Source organism: Anopheles coustani, chromosome 3 (genome assembly GCF_943734705.1).
Source record: "Anopheles coustani chromosome 3, idAnoCousDA_361_x.2, whole genome shotgun sequence".
In the NCBI taxonomy this organism is placed as follows: Eukaryota; Metazoa; Arthropoda; class Insecta; order Diptera; family Culicidae; genus Anopheles; species Anopheles coustani.
In genome coordinates this window covers 61,182,229-61,196,058 of record NC_071288.1, presented here as the reverse complement: position 1 = coordinate 61,196,058, position 13,830 = coordinate 61,182,229, and the positions used below count along the sequence as shown (strand labels likewise).

Genomic DNA, 13,830 nt, shown 5'->3' with positions numbered 1-13,830 from the left:
TACCTGATGATGTTGATTGTATTAGTTTAGTATTTTATGTTTTAATCGTGCTAAATTTTCAAAATTAATCCATAATAAATATACATGTACTGTAGGCTAAACAAGTTCGTTTAAATTATTGTTTACATTTTACGTCAATTGTTCAACGTAGGATTTAATTCATATTATCATTGAAGCATTATTTCTTTCGTGTAGTAAAACATTATAGTTGCTGATCACGCATCGTGCAAGTACATTGTCCGATAGCTAGAGCAAACAATCAAGAGCTTTCGGTAGGAAGAAGAAGCTACAACACTAGATGATAAGCCGGCCACATACATACATACCGCGCTGGGACGGTTACATCCGCGGGAACATCGTCGTCGTCATCTACGAGTTGCGAGTAAATACCCGAATGCATACGAACACCACGGTCCGCTCGTACCGGTTCCGGACAATATAAATAACCGCGGCGCACGCACGCAATTTTAGTCTGACCGTACTCTTAGCAGAAGTTTGATCAACAGGTAAGTTTGCTCATCATCGCAAGATCATCAACTTGGAAAATACTTGAGGAGGTCCCTGCACATAAGCATACCGGCCGGTGTTTTTCGGTGAAAAGTGCGAGGCGGCAGTGGAGTGAAAATTGTTGGTTGGCTCCATCCGTAGGGCGTACCGTGAATTGGATTCGTGCGTATGTTTTCGTATCGATAGCAAGTTAGCACAAGTGTTTGGTGAACGCCATAACCTAGACTCCATTGGTCAAGTGGAAAAAAGGAATATAAAAATAAGTTTTCATTCAGTGAGCCCGATAGCATGAGAAGCAATGTCCTATAGGGTGTTACTAGCATCAAGCACATATTATATGCTTTTAAACTCCACATGCGTTCTTTGGTGCCGAAATACGTAGTTAGAAAGTTCAAGGTTAAATCAATTTCGTTCTTTGGGGTAATCCGCCCAGTGATAGTTTGTCCATAGCTGGTGTCGTCGATGAAGTTTTATTTTTTTAAATCTGTAATTGTATTAGTATGCCGTTGTAAAATACAACGCGTTTATTTGATTGATAGACACTTATTTAATTTACATGTCAAAATATCCACGCCCAAAATAAGAGAATCAAATACTGTACATAGTGACACATATTCATTTCAATTAAATATTCTCACAAATCAATTATTCTTTCTTTCACATAGCATCTTACTAACCGCCTCCATCAAAATGCCGGACTACAAGGTGTACTACTTCAATGTGAAGGCCCTGGGAGAGCCTCTGCGCTTTCTGCTGTCCTACGGAAATCTTCCCTTCGATGATGTGAGGATCACCCGCGAAGAATGGCCAGCCCTGAAACCAAGTGAGTCCATCTGAAAAAAATATATTACTATCGATCGATAACGATGCTTGCACGAACGCACATCTTGGCGATTTCATGTTTATGTTCACTTGTCTCATAAAAATAATCCAAAATAAAATTACATAATCCAATTTGTTCACCCTACATACTATTCCGCAGAGTATTCTTTCCTCATTGCATGTATACCACTCGTCTCCGCATCCCCAATGTGACGCATAACACGTGCCGGTAACGCCTTCATGATTCCGCCCGACCTGCATACTCGTGATGAAACCACCGATGATTGAATCACGATCTGGTGACCTTCTAACCGAGATAGCTAGAATGTTATCGAAGTGACTCGCGGTCACCGTTGCCGCCATTGTCGTGCATTGAATTGATATAATTTTAGCGATCGATTGATCCGTCTCACCGATCCCTTACCGATGGCGATCATCACGATCACCAACATGCTGATGTTTAAAATAACCGCAGAGATCACGCGGAATGTGATTAACCTGAATTTGTTGTATCTGTCGACATGTGTTTTATGTGCTGTGAGCCTAATACTTCTTTCTCAAATGCAGCAATGAAAACAGTTTATTTTCGATTCATTTTCAATTAAGACGTTTTTACCATTATGAATATTTTTTCAGCGAATGTTATAGATATTTTTAGCTTAAGACTCATTTTTAATTTAATATTGGCTGGATTTTGATCACGACTTTTGGAATAATTTTTTGGCCAAATACGTTTACTCGCACACCCAACTACACACTTTCACGATAAAGCACGACGAATACCACATGACGCAGCTGCATCCGAATCCTTTGCGCTATCCTTGGGGTTGTAGGAAACGAGTGTCGAATGTTTTCTTTTTTCCACCCCTCTATCGAGCTCGCAAAGTGCATCGCTATTATCTATCAATCATTATTATCCTTCTCATTATCGACTGCATACGACTCTTCCATCGTTGGGTCTGCAGCCTATCGCGATTGCAAAGCCTTTTCGTAGCCTATTTCACACGCCCACCATTCGAAACCGCCCTCCGATCGTCCGTCGCGATCGGTTACCATTGCAGTTGCCATGAACAAACCATTCCATCTTTCGTTTCAGCAATGCCGATGGGCCAGATGCCGGTGCTGCAGGTGGACGGCAAAAAAGTCCACCAGTCGGTCGCAATGTCCCGCTATCTGGCCAAGCAGGTCGGATTGGCCGGTGCCGACGATTGGGAGAACTTGATGATCGATACCGTGGTCGATACCGTGAACGATTTCCGTCTAAGTAAGCGTCCACTCGCACGATATCCCTCTTTTGATTTTTGGCCACGGCACGTCGATGCGCTACGGTCCCGTTGGTTCTATCGGCCATATTTTTGCAATCCTTTCACTGCAAGGTTGTCGCCTATATTTAAAATGGGACACTTCGAACTTCGATAATTTATGTTGACGATGATTTCAAAATCAATGATCTATTCGAAAAATCGCTGGTTATGCGTAGAGCATGACATGTGCGATAAAGTATTAGTTCTTGGTAGAGAAGCAAATGAATGCGATAAGGGGTGTCCTGTTCTGAATATAAGCGATTGTAAAATGATATATTGTAAAGGGTGTATGGCACACTTAGTAGAACTGCCAAGCTGGCTAAAAATATAACTTGCTCTAAAGTGAGTTATTTCAATCCTACTCTAAACGAAAAGGATTCAAAAATGTTTGCCGATAGATCCCGGCTTAAAAAACGGGGGGATTTAATCTTGGCATAAACTCTGAGCAGTTCAATAAACCATTGGTTGTAACATTCTAGAGATTGCCGTGGTCTCGTACGAGCCGGACGATGAAATCAAGGAGAAGAAATTGGTTACGTTGAACAACGAGGTCATTCCATTCTATCTGGAGAAGCTGGACGATATTGCGCGCGAAAACAATGGATACCTGGCCAATTCCAAAGTAATATGCTCGTTCCGAATGGATCGTGCCGAAACGCTATCGGCGATCGCCGATGGACAGGCGATAAAGAAACCGGACAACGTTCACCATTATCATATGCTTTCTTGTGTTTAATATTTTCCAGTTGAGCTGGGCCGACGTTTACTTCACCGCCATTCTGGACTATCTGAACTACATGACCAAGACCGATTTGGTTGCCAACACCCCGAACCTGCAGAAGGTGGTCGACAACGTGACGTCGATCGAATCGATTCGTAACTGGATCGACAAACGACCAAAGACTGAAATCTAAACCGGGTGACAAAATCATCTCCCGTACGGTCAAGATTGCGTGACGAAACTTCGACGTTATGTTTAAACGCAAGCGATTACATTCAAACACTCATCGATATCGCTAGTGCACCATCGCAGTTTTCTGAACAGCCGAACAACATCAAAATGAAAAATTATAATAAAAACAGTCCGTGGTAGCACGGAAAAATAATACCAAAAAACTTAATCGCTCTGCTCTCGTGGAGGGCAAATGTCTGCAGAAAAAGAAAAAACATACTCCTGTTTTCCTTGCTGCATCCTAGTCCCAGCCCCCTTTATGCTTGCGTTCATGAAATAATCTTATCTACTAACCATTCAAGTTTAGACAGTTGTGCCAAGTCATACCCCTCCTCTACCTGGGGGGGCGCCAGGAAGTGCTGGCAATATAATGAATGTTTTCCACCGAAGTTGTTGCTGTGTGTTGTTACCGATTGTGTCACCTCCAAACGTTCTTCAAATAACTAAACAGATAACGAACTCTTCTCCAGTTTACTTTTTTGGAGAACCGAGGGCGGCAGATGCAGCTGCTTATCAAAGACCACCCGAACACAAAACCGAAACAAAACCAAAACCTGACCAATGTCGAAACAGTGGAGCAAAATCTCTGTGCCACAAAAAGAAAAGCATAGAAAATTTCCTATCATGCAAATCCAGCTTCTATTAAAATTTAACACAAATGTTTCTCTTTTTTCTCTCCCTCCCCGTCAACCTTATCCCGTGCGTGGTCCACATTTCTCTTTCTAGCAATGCCCATGGGCCAGATGCCGGTGCTGGAGGTCGACGGTAAGCGTGTTCATCAATCGCTAGCCATGTGCCGGTACGTTGCCAAGCAGATTAACCTGGCCGGTGACAATGCGCTCGAGTCACTGCAGATCGATGCCATCGTTGATACGATCAATGACTTCCGTCTAAGTAAGTGTTGATAACGATCGTCTGTTCGAATTTGGATTTAATACTTATCGTTTTTTGTTCCGCCCTGCCAGAAATTGCCATCGTTGCCTACGAACCGGACGATATGGTCAAGGAGAAGAAGATGATCACCCTGAACAATGAGGTGATCCCGTTCTATCTGACCAAATTGAACGTGATCGCAAAGGAGAACAATGGCCATCTGGTGCTGGGTAAGCCAACTTGGGCCGATGTCTACTTTGCCGGAATCCTGGACTATCTGAACTACCTTACCAAGACCAATCTGCTTGAGAACTTCCCCAACTTGCAGGAGGTGGTCAATAAGGTGCTTGACCACGAAAACATCAAGGCGTACATTGCCAAGAGACCTATCACTGAGGTCTAGGTCGTTTTCAAATGCGCGTTTGATATTTGCCTTTTCATTATCGCATGGATACAGTTTCGTACCCTGGTGAATCGATTTTTTCTCCGTGTTATCCGCAATCCGATCGAACATTTGGCTTCTTTCGTTACTAGTTTTTAAGGGTTAACGAACGATTATCACGCGCGCTAGGAGCGCAACGAGTCTTAATTCCTAGTCTGGGGATTAAGTAATTTTGCCATGACTGTCTTTTAATTTCATATTTTCGTAAGTCTCCACTACAACCATTTAAATCATAATAATCGTTTTATACTATAACCTAAACTAAGCTTAACTACGCATAAGAACAATAAACGGTGGTACAGAATATCGGAACGAATGCTGTATTCCAAAGTTGTTTTGCAAACGGGAGAAAGAAAAAAATATATCAGTCGAGGTAACATGCTTAACAGCTATTTTAAATATGACGTGAACGTGTGCGCGTCGTTTGTAAAGTGAAACTCAAATCCAGTGGAGTAAACGTAACTCTGATCAGCTGGTATTGTCGATTCAAGGGCGATGTTTTTTTATTCTAAAATCAACAAAACATACCTGACTACGCTGGCGCAATGATAGCTACGAAATTTGGAGGAGTTCTGGTGAGTTTTGCTGTTGAGTACATTAGATTCCTTGCGTAATACGAAATCTGTGTTTGCAGAAATCATTTGGCGCAGTCGTCAAACCATATAGATTGCTTTCCACCTACTCTCAAAAGGATGGAGTGGGCACTATTTTATTGGACAACGAAAAGACACGCAATTCGCTCTCCATGGAGATGATGAACAGTGTTTTGAAAAACATTGTAGAAAATCAGAAACATGTTGAGTTGCGCTGCATTGTACTAGCAGCTAAAGGACATGTCTTTTCTGCTGGTCACAACTTGAAAGAGCTTACGGCAGAGCACGGTGCGGATCAGCACAAGCAGGTATTTCATAAATGTTCCGAATTGATCGATGCCATCCGATCTGCACCCATTCCAATCATTGCTAAAGTGGACGGGCTGGCAGCTGCAGCAGGATGTCAGCTGGTAGCGTCTTGTGATATGGCTATCTGTAGCGACAACAGTACCTTCTCCACCCCCGGGTATGGTTGACCACATGCATGCATAGAAAGATTCTCTTAAATACCTATTTCCCTCGTAGGGCCAGCTTTGGAATATTCTGCTCGACGCCAGGGATTGCTGTCGTGCGTGCTGTTCCACGAATGAAGGCAGCCTACATGCTCTTTACCGGACTTCCCATTAGTGCTGCGGAGGCATTAGAGGCCGGTCTTGTGAGCAAAGTTGTCCCGAAAGACAGTCTAGATGAGGAACTCGATAAAATTTGCAAAGCAATCGCATCGAAAAGCCGCTCAGTGATTGCATTAGGGAAGAAGTTTTTCTATGAACAAATGGCAATGGATGTTCCTACGGCTTATGCTCGAGGAGAGCAAATTATGGTGGATAATTTAGCTACGATCGACGGACGGGAAGGCATTAAGAGTTTTGTTGAGAAGCGAAAACCATTGTGGAAACATACGGACTGAATATTTCAGTACGCATTTCAAAAACTATTGCAAAAATAAGGCTTGAAAGTATATAATATTGAATTTCAAAATAATGATTTCTGCCATATTTTAATTTCAACTATAAAAATATAAAATTTATTTTTCAATGTTTCTTTTGTTTCAGGTTCATTTCATAGTTAACAAATTGATCTTAAAGTTCGTATTTGATCCTAGTTAGCGCTTCTTAAGCTTTATCATTGTTCATATGACGTAATTACACATTTCAATTGGGTAATGGGCTAATTAATTCTTTGACAAAATCTTTCTCGTAGAGTTTTATCTCTTTCCCCCACACATAATTTTCTCAAAAACCAGAAAGGAAGAAAAATCTTTTTGGCTTTGGAAGAAACACAAATGTGAGTGTTATAAAAAGATTAATTGGTATCGTATACGGAAAAGGTGAATTTTAACGCACGTTTAAAAAAACGTACGTCAAATTTCATCAACCTGGGATTATTTCAAATTATGACCAAGGTATTTGAGGCTTGTTTCATTAGCCTTCATCAAAAGATAAATCTTTAGGCTCCGCCAGACGAACGCAATATTTATTGGCAATGTTGACGTTTACTGTATTCGTACACGATTTCGTTGATAGTGTGGGCAATGTTGATGGCGTTCCACATGACATTCCACAAACTGACCAAACCTATATCATGTACGATCCTGAAGCTGGTAGAATACGAATGTAATGTTTCACTGCAATGAAATAAAATATGACAATGCAGGTGGAATTGACAGTCATTGCATTATTTCTATTTTAAGTCAAATAATAACTTCAACGAACCAGTTACATTTGGGCAAGTATTGGTTAGGTTTTTCTACGATTCCGCTAATTAATTTCACTTGTGTACATACAAGTTACCATTTGTTGTTGCTATCTATGGATACATATTTTACCAAGATAACTATAAGCCATGACAATTATTTAGTAATCTTGAACATTGAGGGAAAAGATTGTCATCGTACGGCAAGGCCTAGTCGAAGCGAGCTCTGGAAGACGAATGTGAAACAAAAATGTCGACTTGAAGAACGAAAACGGAATCCCCTCCCAGTGGAGTTTTTGATGGTAAGTCGAGTTTTCCATGATATATTGCTGGCAATCCCCTAACAACTTTGTGCGGGGGATTTGTAAGTGTAGGATAACTAGTTTTAACACACCATATACTGCTGCAATGCTTCGAGCTTGGCGTACTTGGTATTGTGTGTTGGAAGAGGAGTGATTTAATGCATGTGGATTTTTTCCCTCATTGCTTTCATTGCAGCGCCTAGCACCCCTTGTGCACACGAAACATGATGAGTGCTTCGGAAGGCCACTGGGAACCGCTGGCAGAGATCTATCTGTCGCATCCATCGGTGAAGGATAAGAAAAAGTGCATCTACTGTCTGTGCAGTCGTGTGTTTATCAAAAACTACTACGATGTGTATGTTTCCACACTGGAGCGTGGCGATTCCGTACCCTTGATTTCATCGATGGATCCTGCCGTAGGCACCGAGCAGTTGAACTCTCCGATAGCAATAGGGACGCTAGCCGCCAGTACTGGCACTGTTGCTGTTGATAGTGTTGCTGGAGCTATCGAAAAGCAAACCCAACCTTCGGAAGGAGCTTTCAGCGAAGAACCACTGGACGTGCTGGATCGTGCCGAGGTGGACGATGTGTTCATTGAGGAGCCGTTGGTGAAGCAGCTGAGCTTCGGACGGGATGGTTCACGTAAACTTCCCTCCAAGTGGGGTGTTGAGCGGGATGCAGGGGCATTCAGTGATGCCAGCTGCTACTTCAGCGCCAGCGCTAGCCACTCCGATACCAACTACTGCAGTACGGACGAGCACGAGCATGTATTTTTCGGAACTGGAGGTCAGACTACCTCCGCAGGGGCAGTTGGTGGGGGTTCCGGGGCAGCCATTGCCTCTTCCGGACTGCATTCGAGTGACAGTGGGGCGGACTTGTCGGAACGGATTCACGAGCGAAAATTTTCCTTAAAAGATGAACTGCTGGAAGGTGGAAGAAGCAACAACGATGCCGAAGAACGCAGATGCACGTTGGGTGGTAATTCCGGAACGGCATCGGTCGAACGTAACAACAGTCTTCCGGAGGCGTTCGGTAGGGAAGACTTACATGAAGCATGGGAAACGTACTGGAGTAAGCATGGTGAAGGTATTATATGGGCCTCGTGGATCGAAAAGTACAGCGATTACATAAATCCTAGCTACCTGGAAGCTGAGGACCAAGATCAAGCGACTGGAACGAACACACCGCATGATAAAAGTGAAGCTACGCCCGGGGCAGCCACCGAGGCTGATAAAGATTTTTCCTTCGATAGCGATGCCGTTGCGGCAACGCGCACAGAAATCGTAGTGTCGGCTTGTTCGCCTCATCCGTACACGAAAACGACGTATCAGACGGCATTGTGGCCTCTTCCCGGTCAACAGCCTAGCGGCGATGAGTTGCTGTGGAATACCCATCGATCCGGCAGCTACGAGAATGAAGCTTTGCTTAGTCCCCGGTGTGATTCGGTTACCTCCAGCATCCCGCTAACGATCGGCACAACCGACTCGATGACGAACGTCACGCGTATGACCATTTCCAGCTACGATTTTTGTAGCTCTAAGGTGAGCTCGGAAAGCTCAAACCTTAGCGAAAGCCTGAGCTCGGAAGTTACGAGCGATAGCTCGAACAGTTCCGATCTGCTCGAGACGGAGTATTTGGTCGGAGCGGAAAAGACCAATGCGACGGCTCCAGTACCGCCGGACGAAGAGGCTGCTATGGACGGTGAACAGTACTGGCAAATCCTATGGCAGCAACACTTCCAGGAGCTGTATGCAAAGCACTACCACCATTTCATGGCCGAGCACGAGCATGACGAACCGACAACGACCGGTGGCCACTACCAAGCTGCCGGTGCCAGTGGGGAAGCCAACGTAAAGTATCACAGACGCAAACGGAATAGCAATAATGGTGCCAGCGGCAGCAGTGCAGGTGAATCGTATCACTTCCGTACGGAACAGTTGCCCGCAATGGTTGCAGGATTGCGATTGTCGCAAAGTGGTGGCGAGCCGAGTGGTGAACCACAGGATGGTAACGACGACACGGCCGGGAAAGACACCACAAAGGATTCGAACGCGGACGCGCAATTAGCAATCGAGGACCTATCGGGCATGCTGGAATCGTACGGACTTCCGACGGCGTTCGGAAAGCAGGCGCAGTCTCCGGCGGGCGATGGCGACGATCGGCCACCGCCGAATGACAAACCGGTGAATTTGAAGCGAAGCCACGAGAGCGATACCGAAGAAACACCCAAGGAGCGGTTGAAGGCTGCGTTCGAGCTGATGGGTTACTCGTTCTCCGATCCAGCCAACGATACCGAGTCGATAATCAACATCACCGGCGAGGTGGTGTACCGGAAGAAGCATATACGGTTGCATAATCGAGTACTTAAAATGAAGCACCACAAACCGAAGCACACGTACTTTGACGACGACGGTAATGAGCAGTCCGTCGCCGGTGGTAACGATAAGTCCGACCAGGCAGCGCCAGAAGCTCTGCTGCACAGTTCCTCCGACGAGGACGAGGCCAACGCGGGAGCACCGGCGCGACCGAGTGCCCGATCGAGCACCATTTTGGAGTACAGTCAGCTGCAGATCGGTGCCGGGAAGGAGGTGGAATCGCTCGAGAGTGGTGACGCCGGTCCAGATGGTGCAACCGAGACACCGATTGGTGTAGTTTCCGCTCCCAGTGGTGCTGGGGCGAGTGCGAAGAAGGAAAAGAAAAAGAAACGCAAGACCAAGTTTGTGGCCAGCCTGCCGGCGGACATTGCCAACGACAAATCGCTGCTCAAGTACTGGTACAAGCGATTCTCACTGTTCGCGCTGTTCGATTCGGGCATTCGTCTCGACCGTGAGTCGTGGTTTTCGGTCACCCCGGAAAAGGTGGCCGCCCACACGGCCGAACGGTGCCGTGCGGACGTGATCGTCGATGCGTTCTGCGGCTGCGGTGGAAATACAATACAGTTCGCTTTCACCTGTCAGCGAGTGATCGCAATCGATATCGATCCACGCAAGATCGAGATGGCCAAACACAACGCGGCTGTCTACGGCGTGGCGGATCGGATAGAGTTTATCATTGGGGACTTTATGCAGCTGGTCGACAAGCTGCGAGCGGACACGATATTCCTGTCGCCACCGTGGGGCGGTCCAAGCTACCTGAAGGACGAGGTGTACGACTTGGAGCAGTCCCTGCTGCCCGTCCCTGCCACCGAGCTGATGCGTGCTGCCCAGCGAGTGAGCAAAAATGTGGCAATGTATTTGCCGCGCAACTCCAACACCCAACAGCTGACGATGCTGGCCGGACCGAACGGAGCGGTAGAAATAGAACAAAATTTCCTCGACCGTAAACTTATCGCACTAACGGCCTACTATGGCGATCTGATCAACGAATAGATCGGCTGCCAACGATTGCTAGCAGTGCAATGCGGGACAACTCTATCGCTGCATTCCTCGTTCACCGTAAACAACCGTTCTGTTTCGATTTAGCATCGTAACAGCCAGCATAACTTCCGGACGCACAATGCCCCAATGCTTTGATAAATCCTCATCGAAATCGTTCATTTGCCCCACGGTGCAGTTCGATTTTGTTTCATTGCAATTCTGTCTAGATGTAACGTAAGAGATAGATCAATCATTTGAACGTAACACCACCGTACAACGCCAATGTTGTTCGGAACTCTACCGTAAATGTATGTGACATTGAGTTGAGTGAGATATCGTTAGCGCACAATAGTGCTTACACGTGTGCTCGGGACGTGTCTCCTTCAAACTAGACCATTTTCATTAGGACAATCTTTACTATAATTTAGAATATCAATTTACTGCAACACCAGTTGGCTAGGGGTTTTCATCTACCACCTGAACGTTTGTTGATTGCTACAGCTAGTAATTTGTGTTCGTCTTTTACAATATATTTCAAATGCATTTCAATGAGTTGGACGCGATCGGTTTTAGACCACTACGTAATATTAGCCGGTGTCTTGTGTGCACGATCGAATAGGGGGACATCAACCACTTAAAAATGCGTTCTGGTGTAAGTGATTGAATTAAACAAAAGAATCGTGAAGAAAAACACTTTAACTGCAGAAAATAAAAGTTCGATTTTATTTCAATGTAACCGTTTCACTGAGATTTGTTTTACGAGAGAAAAATGAATGAACAATTGCATTTCATACAAATTTAAATCCAAAACAAAATGCACCATTTCTTTACGAATTAATCAAATTTACAAAATTAAGAAAACAATGAAGATCCTTTTTGAGCTTGGCATAAGCTCTTAGTAAAACATTCACCTTATTTCATGTGTTACATTCAACTAAAAAAAAATAGGAATTGCGATAACAAGTAATACCGCCAAAGTACATGTCAATTTTCGTAGAAAGCGGGGTTATTAAGCACAGTGAAAACAAAATTCTTTTATCATACGATCCGAAAACCCTCATGAATTTTATTTAAATGTAATTTGAAGGGGTGAAATGAATTTCTTGTATCCCCGATAACTTATTAAAGCAATGAAATTGTGCCAAGTAAAGCACGCATGTATGTAATAATTTTTTGATTATTTTTGAAAAAAAAACACACATATTGTAATAGATTTTTATTTCATGATAAAAATAAGAAACTTGTGTGGCACATACTAATATGAAAAATTCAAATAAATCCGTCAACGCACAGTGTTTAAAGCAATCTGATCTATTTTTTGCAAAAACTGCAAATGTTTTATTTTCACAGCATAATAAAATCATAGTTGATAAGACAACATACGTATACATTATGTAAACGCGCTCAGTAAGTTTGTAAAAATATTTTTTTTAAATATCCTAAATTATAAACACGCTAGACTCTACTGCAACAAATGATCATCTGCTTTTTTTTTGGGCAATACCTGCTCTGATAACATTAAAATTCATTCAAACGTTTTATTAATGTAGTAATCCTTCAAAGAAGTACAGATAATTGTAGTTCAATGTTTCCGTTCTAGGCGTCTGGGTGTTGCATGTAGCTTCATGTAGCTTCATGAAGAACAATCAATACCAAGTCAATGGCCTATGCACTGTACATACCTACAGTGAAGTGCTGTTTGATTTTATGTGTCTTATTTCAACATTTAATTTGCAAAACTAACACATCACATCAATGTCCTAACGCCTTGACCTATCTTCTGGTTGCGATTAGTGTTGGCTCTCTCATCCGCCTTGTAAATTCCAGCTTCGGCCATCATTTCTCACTGTGGCGACGGAGTGAAGGAAGTTCATGTTCAAGGTTGTAGGTTTGACGCGGTTTCGAAACAGGTTTTAATCGTTGTCGGCTTCTGTCTTTACAACGACTCGTAGTGGTTTTATTTTTCCTGGCTTATTTACTCACTATGTATCCGACAGCCTCACGTCAGCACAGGTTCTTCACCGATGCCAGGACTTTCCGATGCTGTCTTTTTGTTGATGCTAAATTCCTCCGGGGGTGAGTCTCGGGAAAAAATAAACTAAACCGCAAGATGAAATGTGCAGCCAGGCAGGCCCAGCAATGGGTGGCAATTTACTCAAAATCACCGTGGGCGATATGAATCAATCGCATTCCACAACGTTAATCTCATTAAACGCATCTAGGTTGAGTATTGCTTCAAGCATAGATCGATCGCAATTGTTTCTCTTGTTTATAAAAGGTTAACCCGATACCATTCTACGTTACAAATTTAAATAAAAACTCTACTTCGAAGTATTTTCTAAAGGCACCCGAGAGAATGGCTTGGAACCATGTATGGTTCCATGTGAGAAAAGTATAATTAGTTTTTTTTTTATCAAGAATTGCCTTTAATGCAACAGAGAAGAAGGAAAAAGGCGTATTCTGAATAATATTGCAAACGTTGTTTTAACACTGGCATATATTTTTTTAAAGTGAAAGAGCAAGAACATTTTAAATAACTCAAACTTAACTCGTATCCTCAACCATCCCTCTTAAAATAATAACAATTTGGTCCATTTGTTTTAAACTCTCAGTTTATGAGTATCCTGCCAAATGTGTTCAGCAAAATGTACCACATATGGTATTGTTTAACAAATTTGGTCCATTTGTTTTAAACTCTCAGTTTATGAGTATCCTGCCAAATGTGTTCAGCAAAATGTACCACATATGGTATTGTTTAACAAACTGACGTGTTTTTTGGAGACTTTGACATCTAACCAGAGGCTACAGTTGTTTGTTAGGGGTGAACACGTTGCCATGGCGCACTTTATCCCTTCTACTCGCCAGGGACCGAACGGCAGGGCCCGTTGTGACTGGTGACCCAACACAGGCGCAGATCAAAACGGGTTTTGCCCTCGAACACAGCAAACCACACAACATTCGTGGCGTCCGTGTACGTACAGCAAAAA

At 43.6% G+C, this 13,830-nt stretch overlaps 3 protein-coding genes across 3 annotated transcripts; all 3 read left to right on the top strand.

The window, feature by feature from the left end:
* Positions 1-382: 382 nt before the first annotated feature.
* LOC131264581 (glutathione S-transferase) lies at positions 383-5,081 on the top strand. The gene is made up of 7 exons (XM_058266863.1): positions 383-506; positions 1,173-1,330; positions 2,426-2,593; positions 3,113-3,255; positions 3,380-3,542; positions 4,312-4,479; positions 4,551-5,081. The coding sequence occupies exons 2-7, from the start codon at positions 1,198-1,200 to the stop codon at positions 4,859-4,861; spliced, it is 1,086 nt and encodes a 361-aa protein (XP_058122846.1). The 5' UTR covers positions 383-506; positions 1,173-1,197; the 3' UTR covers positions 4,862-5,081.
* A 309-nt stretch (positions 5,082-5,390) lies between these two features.
* On the top strand, positions 5,391-6,494 carry LOC131259411 (enoyl-CoA hydratase domain-containing protein 3, mitochondrial). The gene is made up of 3 exons (XM_058260894.1): positions 5,391-5,475; positions 5,535-5,959; positions 6,019-6,494. The coding sequence occupies exons 1-3, from the start codon at positions 5,446-5,448 to the stop codon at positions 6,398-6,400; spliced, it is 837 nt and encodes a 278-aa protein (XP_058116877.1). The 5' UTR covers positions 5,391-5,445; the 3' UTR covers positions 6,401-6,494.
* An 852-nt stretch (positions 6,495-7,346) lies between these two features.
* LOC131258573 (trimethylguanosine synthase) lies at positions 7,347-11,579 on the top strand. The gene is made up of 2 exons (XM_058259922.1): positions 7,347-7,487; positions 7,684-11,579. The coding sequence occupies exon 2, from the start codon at positions 7,712-7,714 to the stop codon at positions 10,853-10,855; it is 3,144 nt and encodes a 1,047-aa protein (XP_058115905.1). The 5' UTR covers positions 7,347-7,487; positions 7,684-7,711; the 3' UTR covers positions 10,856-11,579.
* The last annotated feature ends 2,251 nt before the right edge of the window (positions 11,580-13,830 follow it).

Excerpts from the sequence above, each read along its gene's own strand:
- LOC131264581 (XM_058266863.1), top strand. The coding sequence starts at position 1,198 with ATGCCGGACTACAAGGTGTACTACTTCAATGTGAAGGCCCTGGGAGAG. Across the intron at positions 2,594-3,112 it reads CGTGAACGATTTCCGTCTAA|AGATTGCCGTGGTCTCGTAC; the intron begins GTAAGCGTCCAC and ends GTAACATTCTAG. Across the intron at positions 3,543-4,311 it reads CAAACGACCAAAGACTGAAA|CAATGCCCATGGGCCAGATG; the intron begins TCTAAACCGGGT and ends TTCTCTTTCTAG.
- LOC131259411 (XM_058260894.1), top strand. The coding sequence starts at position 5,446 with ATGATAGCTACGAAATTTGGAGGAGTTCTG. Across the intron at positions 5,476-5,534 it reads CGAAATTTGGAGGAGTTCTG|AAATCATTTGGCGCAGTCGT; the intron begins GTGAGTTTTGCT and ends CTGTGTTTGCAG. Across the intron at positions 5,960-6,018 it reads AGTACCTTCTCCACCCCCGG|GGCCAGCTTTGGAATATTCT; the intron begins GTATGGTTGACC and ends TTTCCCTCGTAG.
- LOC131258573 (XM_058259922.1), top strand. The coding sequence starts at position 7,712 with ATGATGAGTGCTTCGGAAGGCCACTGGGAACCGCTGGCAGAGATCTAT.